General features: G+C 47.6%; 1 protein-coding gene across 1 annotated transcript in view; it reads right to left on the bottom strand.

Moving 5' to 3' along the window:
- The window catches only part of LOC136657560 (cytochrome P450 2D17-like), a 59,765-nt gene that overhangs the window by 18,276 nt on the left and 24,197 nt on the right, over positions 1-17,292 (bottom strand). Inside the window, exon 3 of the mRNA XM_066634476.1 lies at positions 9,849-10,020. Within this exon, the coding sequence (XP_066490573.1) occupies positions 9,849-10,020 (172 nt within the window). The remainder of the gene's footprint in view (positions 1-9,848; positions 10,021-17,292) is intronic.

Genomic DNA, 17,292 nt, shown 5'->3' with positions numbered 1-17,292 from the left:
ATGGATTTTATCGTGGAAAAAGCTGCTCTGGAAGATTTACAGTGAAGTAGATGAAAACTGGGAATTTGTTTCCAAGAATTCCTGCTCTAGGAAGAAAAGGGGGGCACTCCCAGTCCCTCCAGGAATTTTCCATTACTGGAAAGCAGTTTTGAATGCTTCAATACCAACTGAAGATTCAATAGCCAGTTGAATCTTGCAATATCCTCTTCCTGTGGAGGGCATCACCACGCCCATGGCCTTAAAACGATGTGCAGGGGCGGCTTCTCCACATCCATCATGTCACTAAGGCTGAGTGCAGGTACTGCTTACCCCCGGAGCCGAAGAAACAGGTCAGTGGGGCCTATTATCATCCTCAGAGATACCCTTGTCTTCCCATGATAGTTCCCCCTCCTGCCTGGATGAGGCAGAACAAGCCACAAACTCGGATTGAGGAATCACTGAGCCAAGCCTCAAGCACTGTCATGACCCTCTTTTCCCTGGACCAACACTGTGGCCTGGGAACGAGTGCAGGCCAAACTCCTTTTGACTCTAGGCAAATCCTTGGCAGGGTGGTGCTTGTAAGAATGGTGGCTGAATTGCTGACACCAGGGCTGAGGTATTTGGGGCATATAGCACTAGTCTCATGATGCCTCAGGGGTCCCCACCTTGTATGGTTAGTCAGGAGAGGGGACTTGCTTGCTAGCCATCCAGGTTTTCACTGCCTCAACAACAACATCTTTCATCCATTTGAGGAGCTGGGCTTCAAGTGGGTTCCCTGAAAAACTGGGCACAGAAGTTATGGCTCCAGATTCACTTTCAGATGTGGATGGAGGGCTCAACCTGTCTTGAGTTCCCCCTCTATCCCCAGCTACCCCCAAAGGCCATACCTGCCACTGTGTAGGGGAGAAATGTCAGTCTGTGTTGCAGGTTTTCCCTCACACTCTTTGTAGGTGCAACTTGCTTGACCCCAACTGACCCGGACCATGGGGTAAGGACTGAAAAGAAGAGGCTGCTGTGGTAGTATTTTAGACAAGGCCAAGGAGTGATGAGTGCTGGCCTTGCCAGACCCTACTGAGACAGCCAGGACAAGGGTGAGGTGGGGGAGGAGCACCGTCACTCCACAGGCTTCACTGTTTGGGGGGTGCGAGCGCATTGAAGCCTAACCCTCTCTGGCTTGCAAGGCCTGCCACAGGTAATCTCATGGGAGATGACAGCAGAATTGGTGGCTGCCACACTCCCTGTGCTGCAGATCTTTGGGGCCACGATGGAAGGTACTAAAAAATGGCACCCATTTGCTTCCCTTCTTCAGAGCTCACACTAGCTGTTCAGGATGCCCTCGATCCCCCACCTCACATTGGCATCAAGCATAAAGACTCCCCCACTAGCCCAACAAAGGACTTCATTCCCTTCCCTGCACAGTGCCAAGGACCTAAAAAGTGAGGGTAAAGCAGAAGGGGGGGGGGCAAAGAAGCAGAAGAAGAAAAAGGGGTGTAGGACAACTTTTCGCTGTGTTTGAGACTCAGTAATGGACCAGGCAGTGCAGGTCTGGGGGCAGGATGCCCTCCACAGGGAGGGGATACTGCAAGATTCAATTGGCTCGAAGGGATCATGAATGCCTCTCCTTCTACTAGAGAATAACAGTTTCAGAATAAAAATAAACTCTCAAAACCTATGGCAGCTACAAAGCCATAGCTTTGTATGGCTCAAAACATATGGCAGCTTTGTATGGCAGTTGCTACAAAGCTGCCATAGCAACTGTGGGTCAAACTTGACTGACCCACGCTTATTTCCATTGTAGGTCACATTACCGCTCTTCACAGCAGCCAACAACTGCTGACTGTCCTACAGACCTGTATGACCAGATGTGCTTACACACCCATGAGACCACAAATCATCTTACTAGGTCAGTGATATGTTCAGCCCTTTGCTAGAAGAGGTGAGCTTGATAGATTTTTTACAGCAACAAAGCAAAATTCCATTTGGGATGGTCAGTACAAACAGTGGTTGCTTTACCTTCTCTAACTATTTTGCAATCACTCCCTTTCATTATATTAACCTGTTCCCATCAAGTGAAGCGGAGGACCTGTTTCCTTGCAATCAAGCACCCTGAGGGCAATGTGGAAGGGTTATTGCAAAGCTCACCCCAGCTAGCCTGGCCAGAAGTACACCAGTGTCCTCCTCTACAGGCTCTCTTGCCCTCCTGTGACATGGCAAGGTAAAACAACCTCTGTTTGTATGGACCATCCCTCAACTCCTCAAATCTGTCTCCCCAGTACGTGACACTGCCTTGCCTCCACCACTGCTCTCACCTGGGGGCAATGAAAGTGTTGGTAATGCCTCTCTCCTTTCCCAGTTCCCTTTCAGGGAGTCCCTCCTCAGCTTTCAGGAGTGTCTCAAAGGGAACTGGTGCTTCTTTTGATCTTACCCACCTTCTGCTTTTTGGTTCTCCTTTTTTGTCTCTCTCCCCACCTCTTTCATTCTCTCTGTCTCTTTCCCTTCCTCTTTGGCTTCTCTCCTTTCTTCTCATCCAGCTGCTCCTCCTCTCCCCTGACTGTTTGTTTCAGCCCCATGTGAAGACTGGTCCAGTGCGGTTCAGAACCAGAGGTGCTGTCAGTCATCCATCTCAGAGGCACTTGGCAATGATGTCATTGCCAAGTATCTCCAGGGCTCTTCAGGGTGAGCCTCAGCGATACAAGGCTCACGTAATCCCACTAGAATCCATGGCTTTCTACCCGGACAAACCATTGTATTAGCCCAATGACCTGCAGGCAGCATTACTAGTCACTTGTGATCTAAAAGAAAAAAAGCACACCTTCATCTATCAATAGTTTCAACATTCCCATCCCATGACGATAGGAAAGCAACCAAGAGGAGACCACTCAAAAAGATGAACCTTTCTGCACACACACTGAACTCCAGACATTTACAAAGGTTTGAAATAAAAAAAAATTCCAGTCATAATTCATGGAAGGGGCCTAATAAGTCATCTAGTCCAAGCCCAGTCATTCTCACAGTCACCTGTGATGTTTGTCTCTCTTGTTTTTAACTGCCAAACTGTTTCCAAGTCAAACGTTATCCAGGTACTGACGACATGAAGTCCCAAATCTTCTGAACACCGCTCCCCCACTCTGTGGTGTGTGCATAAACATGGAGGTTCAGCACAGTCAAGTCGCCTGCCTTTCAAGTGTCAAAGCCCCGAGGCCTTCTCACAAGAGCCACTTCCCAGGTTCTGAACAGGGAGGCTTTTCCTTTCTTAATTTCCCTCCTGTGGCTGCACAGTAGTAAGTGGTGACAAGGCTGGCCTGAGGGACAAATCCAGGACAAATGCTAAACCAGATGGGACAAAGGGACAACAGTCATAAAGGAGACTGTTCTGGGAAAACTGGACATGTGGTCAGTCTTAATCTAAAGCTGCCTGTTAAATATTGTACATTCCAATTCAGTCCCAGTGACCTAACAGGGTGATGCAGAGATGTCTGGTCTATCCAGCCGGTCAGCTAAAACAGAAGCATTAGGCAGCAGATTGATGAGTGTGGGGAGTGCCCACTTCTGTTTGTTCATGTACCTCTGCTGTTGCTTCTGCACTTTCTGCATTTTGGGTTGGAAAAAGAAAAAAGGGGCGGAGCAGAAGAGAAAGCATGGAGGAGAGGAGGTGGGCTGGAGCGTCAGAGATTCTCTAGTCCAGCCATTTTTAACCACTGTGCCATGGCACACTCGTGTGCCGCGAATGGTCCCCAGGTGTGCTGCGGGAATTTGGGAGAGGGTCATTTATCAATAGGACCATTGGGGGATGTGGGCCCCCATTGACAGCACAGTGTGCCTTGTCAATTGTCAAAAGCTGACTGTGTACCTTGACCATTTTAGTTCATTGCCAGAGTGCCTCGAAATGAAAAAGGTTGAAAAACACTGCTCTAGCCTAATATTCTCCTCTCCTGCTCTAGCTCACCATCACCACTCTCCTCCACACTTCCTTTCCTGTTTTGTCCCCCTCTTCCTTCCCAATCCAGAGACTGAGAGGAACAGAGGCAGGCACATCACAAGGTAAGGGGGACCTGCATTCAGGGCCTCTGAGAGGAATTTTCACAGGGGGTACAAAGTTTCTTTTGTGTCCGTTCCCAAAGGGGGAGCAGGCAAAACCAAACAGGAGAAGGGGGGCAACAGCTGCAGTAGTCTTTGGAGCCCAGGTCTACCTTGTTTCTCCAATGAGGAGCCCAGTTCTACCTGCCCATGAGGTGTTGGCAGCTAGATACAGTAATACAGAAAACCAAACACACTCCCAAACCTCTCCAAAATCTTTTAAACATGGAAAATCATTTCAGAAAATTAGCATCATCGTATTTAGGCTCACACTAGAATGGGAAGGGTCCAGTGTGCACCAAAACTTACTTCTGCAGCAGTTGTGCCCCTGAGCTCCTATACACTCCTTCACGGTAAGCGGATCCACAAGCCAAAGAGCTATTGTAGCAGGCCACTTTCCTCTTAGATTTGACACTGTGTTCGGGAGTGCCATGTATGCATTGCTCGGCCTGGCGCATATGGCTTGCAGGAGAAGCCACCACCACACACCCCCAGTAGCATCTCCAGCATCCAATGCAGGCAGCAGGTCCGGGTGAGATAGGAAATGTAAGATCCCCAGAAATTTCTGGGCCTCATCCTTTAGCTTCTGGTCCCCCTTTTTGATCCAGGAACCAGGAAGATATAACTCCTGCTCTCCCCTCTCATCGGCCCTTCCTGTATTTGGCATGCTGCCTCAGGAGCCAGGAGGTTTGGGCCAGCCCAAAATCCAGGGCAGACTTACTCCAAGCCCAGTGGGGCTTAAAAGAACATGTGAATATTGCCACATTTTGTCATGGGACCCATCTGCTATTTAAAATGTCCCCGTCTGGTCCCCGGAAGGGGTATCTGTCTTGCTACAGGCAATGAGAGTGAGTGTCTGATTAAAAGCTTGGTTGCCAATGTTACCCTGCTGCGTACATGCCTGTGTGCTGCCTCCCTTTCCCTCTCTCCCATCTTGTTTTCCTCTTCCTCTTGTTTCCTTTTTGTGGGAAGGATCAAAGGTATAGAGCAGCATGGGTCTCAAACTGTGGGTCCGGACCCACTCGGCGGGACATGAGCCAGTTGCAGGTGGATTGCATAGCACCTAGCTCAGCTGCCATTGAAAAGACAGAGCTGCTGGGCCGGGTGGGCTCCTGGTGGGAGAGCGGAATGGTGTTCTGCCCTGAATGGTTGGGAAGATGGGACACTGGAAAGGATGGAGGGTGGTGTGGTTGGAGAAGGATCCAAGTCTGCTTTGACATCAAGCTGGAATGTTTGAATTCTGAGCTCTGCAAAATTACAGCTTGAGTGTGCTGTGTAATTTGGCTGATGGCAGCTTAGGTTTGAAGCCTAAATTGATGCTGTCCCTTCTGGCCCTGACATAACTTCCAGCTAAATGACATCACTTCCCATGGGTGTAAAAGAGGGCTATAAAAAACAATGTTTTCCAAACACACTACCATGGCACAACTAAACTTTCACTCTGCCACTGAGATGCTTGTTTCTTAAAGCAACTGCAGCACTCAGCCAAGTTTTGCAATTTACTTCAGCTACTTAGTCTCCGAAAAAGGTGAGTAAAAAATTTGAGTAAACAGGAGTTTTGTAGCTCCAGCTACTTTAGCACATGTCCTAACATGGCAAATTAGCCTTTAACAACCTTCCTTGAAAAAGCACTGGCCAGGCATAAACAGCCTGTTAAACAACAATAGCTTTTACAAGTTGCTAACAGCCCCCTTAATTACCAGGTACTCAACTTTAGCTATTGACCAAGGTAGCCAACTAAAGGTCAAGTTGGTTTTACCTGGCCCAGGTTCCCTTCTGTACTCAAAATAAACCAGCTAATTAGCTTAATTGATTTTATTGAATGTACTGAAATTAAGTTTACATCTCACTTAAAAGAAAGCAATAGACATTAAGAGGGAAAACCCCCTCAGAGACTTAACACAGACACAATGAAAACAATAAATCTAAAAACTCCTAAATTATACTAAACCTATCACTTACAGGCATAAGTTGAAAAGACTTAACAGAGTACGGCCTTCACCTGTTCTCCAAAATTTGCAGATTCCCCATCTACAATGAGGCAACGAGGCAGGAAAGATGACCTCCCAAACGCCAAGCTTAGACCCACCTCCTAAATTCTGGTTTATAACTTTGAAGCACCAATGATCCAATCAAGAGACCAGCCCTATGTCTCCTGATTAAGAGCCCAATCCTGGGCTCAAAGTGCCAGCTTACCGCTGACATGCACTGCTGGCTGGCGCTGGGTTAGCGCCTGGCAGACGCCCAGCCTCTGCCGCTCGTCAGTTGCAAGGACCTCCGAGCCACGGTAAGGAAAGCGGGGCGTGGGAGGAGGCGTTCCAGGGAGGAGGGAGGTGGGCAGAGGGCGGAGAGAGGGTGGGGAGGAGGTGTGATGGGGAGGTGGGAGGCAGGGAGAGGGTGGGCGGGCGGCATGCCAGGGGGGAAGGAGGGAGGCGGAAAGAGGGCTGGCAGGAGGTGTGCTGGGGGGAGGGAGGGAGGCAATCCTGTCAGTTCATGTGGAGCTCGGTGCCCTACACAAACGCCTTTACCTTTTGTTCGGCGGTGAATTGAGTAGACTCATTGCAGGGCTACTTCCCTTACCTGGGAGAAGGGAACGAAATTCCCCTTCTCCCGAGGTGCCACCTGTGGTAGCCCGTGGGGTGCAGGATGCAGCAGCAGCCGTTTTCGGTGCCACTGAAGCTGTGCGCCATGGGAGCTCAGGATTGGGCTGCCCATGATGTAATCCTCAGGGTCACTACAGATCACTTTTGGTTCATTAAATGGTACCTACACAGCTGCAATAAGTTTCTAACCGTGTAATGTCCCTGGTACCATAACTCCAGTATTACTCCCTCTGCATTCCCTTAACCAAAAAGGAACCCTGATAAGAGCAAAGCACTGTTTGTTCTCACAGGTCAAAATGATTTCCTACTAGCTCATACCCAACATTACTACCTTCTAGCAAAGGGATGCAGCTTACAAAATAACTTGGGCCTAGTCTGGCTTGTTCTTTACAATGGATCTTGACAGATTGTCCTTCTAAATGTGGGTCCCAGTGCTAAAACGTTTGAGAACTACTGGTATCGAGAACATGTAGGTGTCCCTTGTTGGTCACTTTAAAATAGTGTAGGACTATGGGATAGTAACATCACCCCACTTTTTTCTAGGTCTCCCTTCGTCAGCTGCTTTTGTCAGCTGCTATGAGGAACACATGGCCAGTAACATTAGGGGGAATAATAAAAGCTTCTTCAAATATGTTAGAAGCAGGAAACCCGCCAGAGAAGCAGTTGGCCCTCTCGATAGTGAGGGGGGGAAAGGGGAGATAAAAGGAAGAGATGGCAGAGAAATTAAATGAGTTCTTTGCATCTGTCTTCATGGCAGAGGAGCTCAGGCAGATACCGCTGCCCAAACAGCCCCTCCTGACCAAGGAATTAAGTCAGATAGAGGTTAAAAGAGAAGACGTTTCATACCTCATTGATAAATTAAAGATCAATAAGTCATTAGGCCCTGATGGCATCCACCCAAGAGTTAATAAGGCATTGACAAATGAAGTTGCTGAGCTCTTGACTAAAATATGCAGCTTGTCCCTCAAAATGGCCACGGTGCCAGAGGATTGGAGGATAGGAAATGTCACACCAATTTTTAAAAAAGGAAGGAGGGGGGACCCAGGAAACTATAAGCCAGTCAGCCTAACATCTATACCAGGTAAGATGGTGGAATGCCTCATCAAAGAGTGAATCTCAAAACACATAGACGAACAAGCCTTGCTGAGGGAGAATCAGCATGGCTTCTGTAAGGGTACATCTTGCCTCACAATCCTTTTAGAATTCTTTGAAAAGTTCAACAGGCATGTGGATGTGGGAGAACCCATGGACATTATATATCTGGACTTTCAGAAGGCGTTCGACACGGTCCCTCACCAAAGGCTGCTGAGAAAACTGCACAGTCAGGGAATTAGAGGGCAGGTCCTCTCATGGATTGGGAACTGGTTGAAGACCAGGAGACAGAGAGTGGGTGTTAATGGACAATTTTCACAATGGAGAGAGGTGAAAAGCGGTGTGCCCCAAGGATCTGTCCTGGGACCGGTGCTTTTCAACCTCTTCATAAATGACCTAGAGACAGGGTTGAGCAGCGAGGTGGCTAAGTTTGCAGACGACACCAAGCTTTTCCAGGTAGTGAAGACCAGAAATGATTGTGAGAAGCTCCAGAAGGATCTCTCCAAACTGGCAGAATGGGCAGCAAAATGGCAGATGTTTTTCAATGTAAGTAAGTGTAAAGTCATGCACATTGGGGCAAAAAATCAAAACTTCACATATAGGCTAATGGGTTCTGAGCTGTCTGTTAGAGATCAGGAGAGAGATCTTGGGGTGGTGGTGGACAGCTTGATGAAAGTGTCGAACCAATGTGCGGCAGCAGTGAAGAAGACTAATTCTATGCTTGGGATCATTAGAAAAGGTATTGAGAACAGAACAGCTAATATTATAATGCCGTTGTACAAATCAATGGTAAGGCCACACCTGGAGTATTGCGTCCAGTTCTGGTCGCCACATCTCAAAAAGGACCTAGTGGAAATGGAAAAGTTGCGAGAGAGAGCAACTAAGATGATTACTAGGTTGGGGCACCTTCCTTATGAGGAAAGGCTATGGCGATTGGGCCTCTACAGCCTAGAAAAGAGGTGCCTGGGGGGGACATGATTGAGACTATCTTGCCACAACTCCTCCCCACTGGGTATCGTGCCCACTTAAGACTGGTTAGTTTCCCTTGTTTAACTCACCAGAGCAGCCAGCACACGTAAGAGTCAGGTCCCAGTTCAATATATGAAGGTTGCCAAATCAGAGTCCAAAGTCAATATGCCGGGTCACAGTCCAAGGTCAGATTCCAGGTCAGCCAGCCAGCGTTGTGTCGTGTCGTTCAAACATTCATTCCTCCTACAACCCACAAGCCCTTCCTGCCTCAGGTGCTCCTTATATCCTTTGGTACCTCATTACCTCTAGTGGCTGCAGCTGTGTAGCACACCCTTTACTGGAAACCCAGGCCTTGACTCTTAAAGGGGCCACTGTAGACACCACATTCTACCTCTTCGCCAGATCTTCCATGATTCCAATACAGAGACATACAAAATTATGCATGGGAAGGATAGAGTGGATAGAGAGATGCTCTTTACACTCTCACATAACACCAGAACCAGGCAACATCCACTAAAATTGAGTGTTGGGAGAGTTAGGACAGACAAAAGAAAATATTTCTTTGCTCAGCGTGTGGTAGGTCTGTGGAACTCCTTGCCACAGCATGTGGTGATGGCATCTGGCCTAGATTCCTTTAAAAGGGGATTGGACAAATTTCTGGAGGAAAAATCCATTACGGGTTACAAGACATGATGTGTATGTGCAACCTCCTGATTTCAGAAATGGGCTATGTCCAATGCAAGGGAGGGCACGAGGATGCAGTTCTCTTGACATCTGGTGGGCTCCCTGGGGTATTTGGTGGGCCACTGTGAGACACAGGAAGCTGGACTAGATGGGCCTATGGCCTGATCCAGCGGGGTTGTTCTTATGTTCTTTCTGTGAAGGAAAGGTACTCTATTTACCATGGAGCATTTTTTCCCCCTGGGTTAACTGTAAAATCCATTAAAAATTATCACTGTCCATTTTGTCCACAGTGTAACCTCTTTGCTATGAATGGAATTAAAGGAGAGACCAGATGACATCCAATCGCAATTCACTTTAAGACTAATTTTTCTCTGTACTGTTATGTCCATACACTTTTGCTAAAACAGACATTGCTTATCCCATCAGCAGATGAGCAACACTTGCCTCCAGAATTTCTTGTACGGCCTGCTAGCTTGAAAAGTGGAGCTGGTGGTCGGTCAGCAAAGTGCTCTGCGTTCTCTAGCAGCGACTTCTTCATCATCTTGAACCCACTCAGGAAGACGAAATTCCTCCATCCAATCTGCATTGAGAAGGCTTCTCCAAATCTTTTTTCCAACTATAAAAGGAAAACATAAATAGTAATAAAAATAAAGAAAACTAGGTTTTGTTGCTAGAAGAGACATTCAACCACAAAGAGACCACTCAAATGGTATAGTAGTCTACTCTGTTCTGGGAAATTCAAAATGTCAAGACATAGTGCAAGCTTGACACCCTCTTTCAAAAGAGTTAAGAAGTCGAAAGGCTTTATGTTTTTTCTCTATGAATCCCATTTTTAGATTAAAACAATCACCATCAACACTGATACCTCGGGTCTTTTTAAAAAATAATTTATAAGGATAATAATGTGACAATGGTATAGCTTTACATAACAGAAATTCATCATCAGCTAATAATAATTAAGATTCCCTGAGAGCCCAATTCTATGCATATCTTCTCAGAATTAAGGACCCAATCCTATACTTACCAAGCACTGGCGCTAAGCCCTAGTGCCAGCGCTGGGTGCCATAAACATGCCATGAAGCACTTGTATGGTACCTGGAGAGCAGGGAGCGCTGGCGCTGGTTCAACACTATCCAGACGCAGGGCCCAGCATGGACAGGAGGCAGGAGCACCACTGCGGGGGTAAGTGAAACTGCAGGGCAGCAAGGAAGCCTGGGGGGGGGGACAGAATGAGAGTGTGGGTGGGGAGGAACCGGGGCGGAAGGGGGTGGGACTGGCAGAGCAGTATCCTGAACACTGTGTCAGGCTGAAAAGCCCAACACGGAGTCTCTCAAGTCTGTGCTGGAATAATAGTTAGTGCATGCTTGAGAAGCCCCATTGCGGGGCTTGGGGCTTTCCTTGGGGAAAGGGAAAAAGGTCCCCTTCCCCCAAGGAGACTCCTGGCAGCTTCCCAGAGCTAACTGGATACAGTGATAGCCTCTTTGGCGCTGCTGCTCCAGTGGGTGCCAGTGGGTGCCCCCAAGGAGACTCCAAGGAGACTCCTGGCAGCTTCCCAGAGCTAACTGGATACAGTGATAGCCTCTTTGGCGCCGCTGCTCCAGTGGGTGCCAGGAAGCATAGGATTGGGTTGTAAGCCCCTTTATATAGGAATAAACCTGGGTTTATTCCCAGGTAAGTGTGAATAGAATTGCAGCCTAAGTTTGGCCTGTTACAACAGGGTTCTTATGTTCAGGTGTCATTACTTTCTTGTTTTTGAGGAGTTGCTGTCAAGTTGAGAGTGGGAGGCGAAGTAACCACAGGGAGGCCACACCGGGAAGGAATCTAGCTGGAACGAGGAGTTCTACAAAAGGTTAGAACAATTCCATGGTAAAAATCCCTACTAGGCATTTAGAAAAGCCTGCCTATGTAAACCACCTTGGATTAAAATCTGGGGAGAAATCCGATGACAGCGGCATATAAATTACCTGTATTATTATTATTATTATTATTATTATTATTATTATCCATTTGTTTTAAGAAAGTGTTTTTACCTGGTCCTTTGGCAGTTTACTAGGAAGCAGGCACTACTGAGGTCAATAGAACTTACTCCCAAGAAATAGGCATAAGATTAACTGGCTTTTCAGGGAATGCTGAGCACATACAGCCTTTTATAGCACAATCCTATTCGTGCCTACTCAGAAGGAAGTTCCGTCTACTCAGAAGGAAGTTCCATGTGTTAAATGAGGTTTACTCCCACAAAAGTGTGTATAGGATTGCAGCCTTATACAGTTGAGAGGTTCAGGGGGTGGAGATGATCACAAGCTTGTCTTTAAGAACTGGAATAGGAGTCAGCTGAGCTTCCCAGAGGCACCCCAGGTGGCATGGCGGGAGGCCCAGCCGAGCTAGCTGGGGGTGGGTGGATGAGCAGCTGGCTGGTGGGGCTTGGTGCTTTGGCGCAGTGGCGGTTCTCTCCCAGTGAGGAGGGAGAGGGCCCAGCCGCAGCAGCTACACTCGCCTTCCTGCACTTTCTGGGACAGGCGCACTTGGCCTGGCAGCCTGCTCAGGGGGGTGGGTGGGAAGCTTTGTGCAGGTGATGTTGGTGGGAGACTGTTGCCCCCCCCCCCCCGTAGTCTCCTGTATGCTGGCAGGGGAACAGCATCCTGATGTAAGTCGTGTGCAGGCTTTGTTGTTGCCTGCGTGTTGTTGCCCCCCCCAAGCCTGTAGCTCGATGCAGCTGCTACCCCCTGACCCCCTTAGCTACACCACTGGGTTGGGCAAGTCTGGAAGTGGACAGCCATTTTGGCTCCAAGTAACAATTCCAACTGTTTAACAAATATCAGTGTACTCTAAACATAGCCATAAGATTTGTCCAGGGATGAAATAAGGATGCCCGGTCAAGTTGGAGATTCATCAAATTACCCAATGAAGTGATAATGACGGATTGGCACATTGATGGCACCCAAGAGCAAGGCAAGCAGCGAAAGGAAAAGGATTGACGAAAAGGGTAACAATAGAGCCATGATCAATGACCTAGAATACAAGGAAGTGTATGCACAAACTCCAGCCCAGAAACCAGCTCCACTAGGGCTGGCCCCTAATTTGTAGACTCATGTTTCTGTCCAATTAACAGTGTCATATGGGGTTGCTGGAAGGTTCTGTTTTTCTAGCAAGACTCTATATGGTACTTAACACAAACTATTTATTTTGTTCATGCAAAGAACCGTTGGAGCATTTCATTTTGTAAGAGACTCTTCCCCTCCCTTCAGAGTTCACTAGAAGACACATAGTGAACCATCAGCAAACCTGTTGCCAGGCAAAGTGTGATGTACCCCTTTACAGCTTCTGTGCACTCTGGTTTATATCTACCAAGCACTGACTAATTGATGTGTAGTAGTCTTGCAGCACATTCCTAGACATGACTACCAGTGTTGGGAAACCCAGCGGGGCTTGACTCAAGTTGAGTCACAGAGTCATTGCCCCCCACAACTCGACTCAAAAAAGAATCCTAATGGGGGCACTTTCCAAGACTGAGTCACCCTTTAGTGACTTTAATGGACTTGAGATGAGTCCCCGCATCTTTAAAAAGCCAACTGCGGAAAAACAGGGCTGCTGCTGGGAAATGTGCGTGTGTGTGTTACTCACTCCCCTGTTGTCCCCGCTCATCTGAAAACAGGGCAGGAGGGGTGGGAGGGAGTGTGGACAGAAGTGGCGAGAGAGAGGAGGAGGGTCACAATCAGCAACTGGGAGGCTTACTAGGACGACCCGATCTTTGGCAGCCCTACTCAGAGGTAGTCCCACTTTAGCCGGTCATTCAGTGAGGATCCCTCCCCCAAGTAATGACAGAGTCTAGAAGCAGCCACAAGGTTGGAAAGCAGAATTGGGCAAAAGAGTGTTCTCCCACCTCCCTGGGCTTCTCACAAGAAACCCCTTGGGCTCCTCCTCCTGCTCTCCATCAGCCAATAAAAATATCTGAGTGCCCATAGTTTGTCCAATTATCATTGGTTCCTTCTTTCCTATCAGAGTTGGAGGAAAGGGCTCACTCCTGCCTCCTCCTCCCACCCAATTCATTAACCTTTTCTGGGGCAGGGCCAGGCAGGACTCCCTTGAGCAGCGGCAGTATCTCCTGCTCAAGGTCAGGATTAATCGAACAGTAAACATGACCAACAAGACCCGAACACCTGGCAAAGGGAGGAAAAGACTGAGGAAAAGCCCGTGCACAGAATGCCTCGACCACCCAGAAGGGGGAAATTTGAAGAAGAAGAGAAAACAGAAACAACTGAGAATGGAAAGCTTCTTCCCCTCCTCCACCCCCACTGGATCCGAGTGTGCTGTGAGTATAAACAACAGTCTCATTGCCCTGGCAACTGAACCTGTGGAATCTATAGATGACTCAGTAATAGGGGTTCCTAATATCAATTTGTGTCCAACTGAAGTGAGGGGGAAAACTGGAAGAGTTGGAAAACAATCTTCCCCCAGACAGAAGCACAAGTCTAATGGCATCCAGATAAGGCAGCTTGCCTTTGGTTGTACTTTTCAACAATTGGGAGAAATCTGCTTTATATCTGCAGAGACACTGCTAGTGATATTAGGTCACCTAAACAAAACAGAAGGGCAATTAGAAGCCTTAATTCAGAATCCAGCTAAGCTAACTTTGAACGCTGCCAGGTTCCAATCCCCGGTAATCAACGCTGCCGGGGACACCATTAAATCATCCTCCTCCATATCAGAGTCAACAGGCTGTAGCAGAGCACAACATGAAGAACAAAGGAAAGTGCAGCAAATATTCCAAAATAATCAGATATTAATCCACTTCCCCAGAAGAGATGCTCACTTTTGGAAATCTAAAGAAACAATACTTTTGTCCCTCTCCCAACTTTTGAACCACCAGGTTCTCCCTTTGGACATAAAGCATTTTCATTTTTTACCCTCCCAGTTAACGTACAAAAGACTTTTTCTTGATTTCGGCTCAGCAAGCGTGCCTCTGCGAATATTTCACTCAGCACAGTGGCTCAGAAGATTTGATATCTTCCCTCAGCGTGACTTTAAAGAGTTAGGCACCAGAACATTAATCAGGAAAAAAGCTAAAAGTGCTGGTGTTAACTTCATATCTGGGAAGTCAGATATGCCAATAACACGTAATCCAGATCTCCATGGTATTTCATCTGCAAGACAAGCTATTGAGAAGGCCAGATATCAAGCACATGGGCATGATGAATTGGTGGATCTGAAGATAAGACTAGATAGTCTCTTGGAACAAAGCAGACAACCTAATCGCAGGCATGAAGGAAAAGATCTGGTATCTGAGATAAGTGAGGTGAGTGAACTGATGGAGTCAGAAAACTGACTGAGATAACTGATGGAGTTATCTCTATAGGTCTGAGTCCATCTTCCAAAAAGCTGTCAAACTCTGTTATAGAAGCTGCTAATATGGTCCAAGATCCTATGGCAAAGGAAATATGCTTTGGAGAGCTGCAGGGAAGCCCCAGTCTCCCTTTAATATCCAAAGTGGGAGAAACAGAGAAACAACTAATCATCCAGGACTGCTGTTGGCACCAGATCCTCACTTTGATAATATAACAGCTCTCCTTGCCCCAGACTTGCTTCTCTCACCATATAAGCCACAGCCTGCAACTGAGGGGGCAGACAAAGAATACACTAAGGAACACTCTTTAAGGTCTTTGCCCAGCTCCGAAGAGCCTTCAATCTTTGATAAAGCCTCCCAAGATCTGTCCTATGACTCCTTACAAACAATGAGGCCACCTGTAAAATCTGGTTCTTGCAGCTGTGATACAAGCTTCCAGCTTATGGACCTGTTGCCTCAACCAGATGTGGATAAGGGCAAGCTGACTAGGGAGGCACTAGAGGCATTCAGAGATCTACCTCATCAGGAACAACGAAAGACCGTGCAGAAAGTGGGAATGCTCTGGAAGGAGCTATTGATAAATAGTAAGAAGCAAGATTCTAAGCTTACTGAAATAAGTTTGGCTCCTCATATATGCGAGGTTACAGAAAGGAATGATCAGCATTGATTGTCTTCCCCTCCATATTCTTATAGATCCTCCATTAGAGTCATTTCTTGGAATATTGCTGGTTGGTGCTCTAAATTGTCAGAAAAAGATTTTAAAGACTTTTGCTCTCACTTTGAAATTATTTTTCTCCAAGAAACCTGGGTTTCCTCATCTGCCTTCCCTTCTCTCCCTGGTTTTGCAGTATGTTTCCACCCTGCTGCAAAATCGGAATCAAGAGGATGACCAAGGGGGGGCTTGGCTACTTTAATTTCAGTTGATGGAAATCCAACTTTTGTAGAGTTGAATATGGGCACTAGTTCCAACATTTTAACTTTACAGGTTTCTTGGCCTGTAGGTTTTAATCTTTTCCTGTTGAATATGTATTGCCCTCCAGAGATCTTAAGGTGTGATGGTAATTTATTATTTTCTGAATTAGATTTGGTTCTCTCCAATTTGTTTGACCAGCATAGTGATCCTTTAATTTTGTTGGCAGGAGACTTGAACTCCAGAATAGGGGAAAACAATTATGTTATGGGTGCAAAATTGGGCCTTTCAGCTGAAGATCTAACTTATCTTCCCACTAGGATTTCAAGGGATTCGGGGATAAATAGAGCTGGACACCTTCTTTTTAGTCTTATTTACAAATATCAACTTTATATTTGTAATGGAACAGATTTAGATCCAGATTCGGGCTTGTATACTTTTTTTGGGCCAAGGGGTAAAAGTGTGATAGATTATATGATAGTTTCTCACTCGATGTTATCCCATTTCAAAAGTTTTAAGGTACCGTATTTTTCGCTCCATAAGACGCACTGTTTCCCCCCAAAAAAGTGGGGGGAAAAGTGTGTGCGTCTTATGGAGCGAATACTGCGCAAAAAAAAAAAAAAAAAACTCTGCCCCTGGCCCCGCCCCCTGCCCGCTCTGCGCGGCTCCGCTTCCCAGGAAAGTGTGGGTGGGGTGGCAGTCTTGCTGAGCAAGCCCGAGGGTCTACTCAGAAGTAAGTCTCAGCATCACTGGGGCTCACTCTCAGGAAAGCGTAGATGGGGTGGCAGTCTTGCCAAGCAAGCCCGAGTGTCTACTCAGAAGTAAGTCTCAGCATCACTGGGGCTCACTCCCAGGAAAGCGTGGGTAGGGTGGCAGTCTTGCTGCACAAGCCCTCGTGTCTACTCAGAAGTAAGTCTCAGAGTCACTGGGGCTCACTCCCAGGAAAGCGTGGGTGGGGTGGCAGTCTTGCTGAGTCTTGCTGAGCAAGCGTGTCTACTCAGAAGTAAGTCTCAGAGTCACTGGGGCTCACTCCCAGGAAAGCGTGGGTGGGGTGGCAGTCTTGCTGAGCAAGCCCCTAGAGCAGGGGTGCTCATTATGTCGATCGAGAGCTACCAGTCGATCTCCAGGCGAAATGAGTCAATCGCAGGCTTCTCTCCCGTCCACGCATCCCTAGGAGTGAGCCCCTGGCAGGCTTGTGAGCCCAGGGAGCGAGCCCAGGGAGGGAGCCCAGGGAGTGAGCACCTGACGGGCTCCTCCCTGGGAGAGGAGCCGCTGGCAGACTTTTCTCCCATCCACGCATCCCTGGGAGTGAGCCCCATTGACTCTACTGGGGCTGACTTACCTTTCCCCTGTTTTTGCACTGGTATGTATGGAGATCTGTGTCCCCCCCCCACTTCCATCTGTTGGTTCTGTGTTTAAGGGGTTTTGCACTGGTCTTGCTGTGATGTCTATACAGAGATCTTCCCTCCTCCACACCTTTTCCCTGCTTTTGCACTGGTATGTATTGAGATCTTCGCCCCCCCCAACTTCCATCTGTTGGTTCTGTGTGCAAGGGGTTTTGCACTGGTCTTGCTGTGATGTCTATACAGAGATCTTCCCTCCCCCACACCTTTCCCCTGCTTTTGCACTGGTATGTA

Source organism: Tiliqua scincoides, chromosome 7 (genome assembly GCF_035046505.1).
Source record: "Tiliqua scincoides isolate rTilSci1 chromosome 7, rTilSci1.hap2, whole genome shotgun sequence".
NCBI classification, from domain to species: Eukaryota; Metazoa; Chordata; class Lepidosauria; order Squamata; family Scincidae; genus Tiliqua; species Tiliqua scincoides.
The sequence above is the reverse complement of the archived record's forward strand: the minus strand, read 5'-3'. Positions and strand labels throughout refer to the sequence as shown.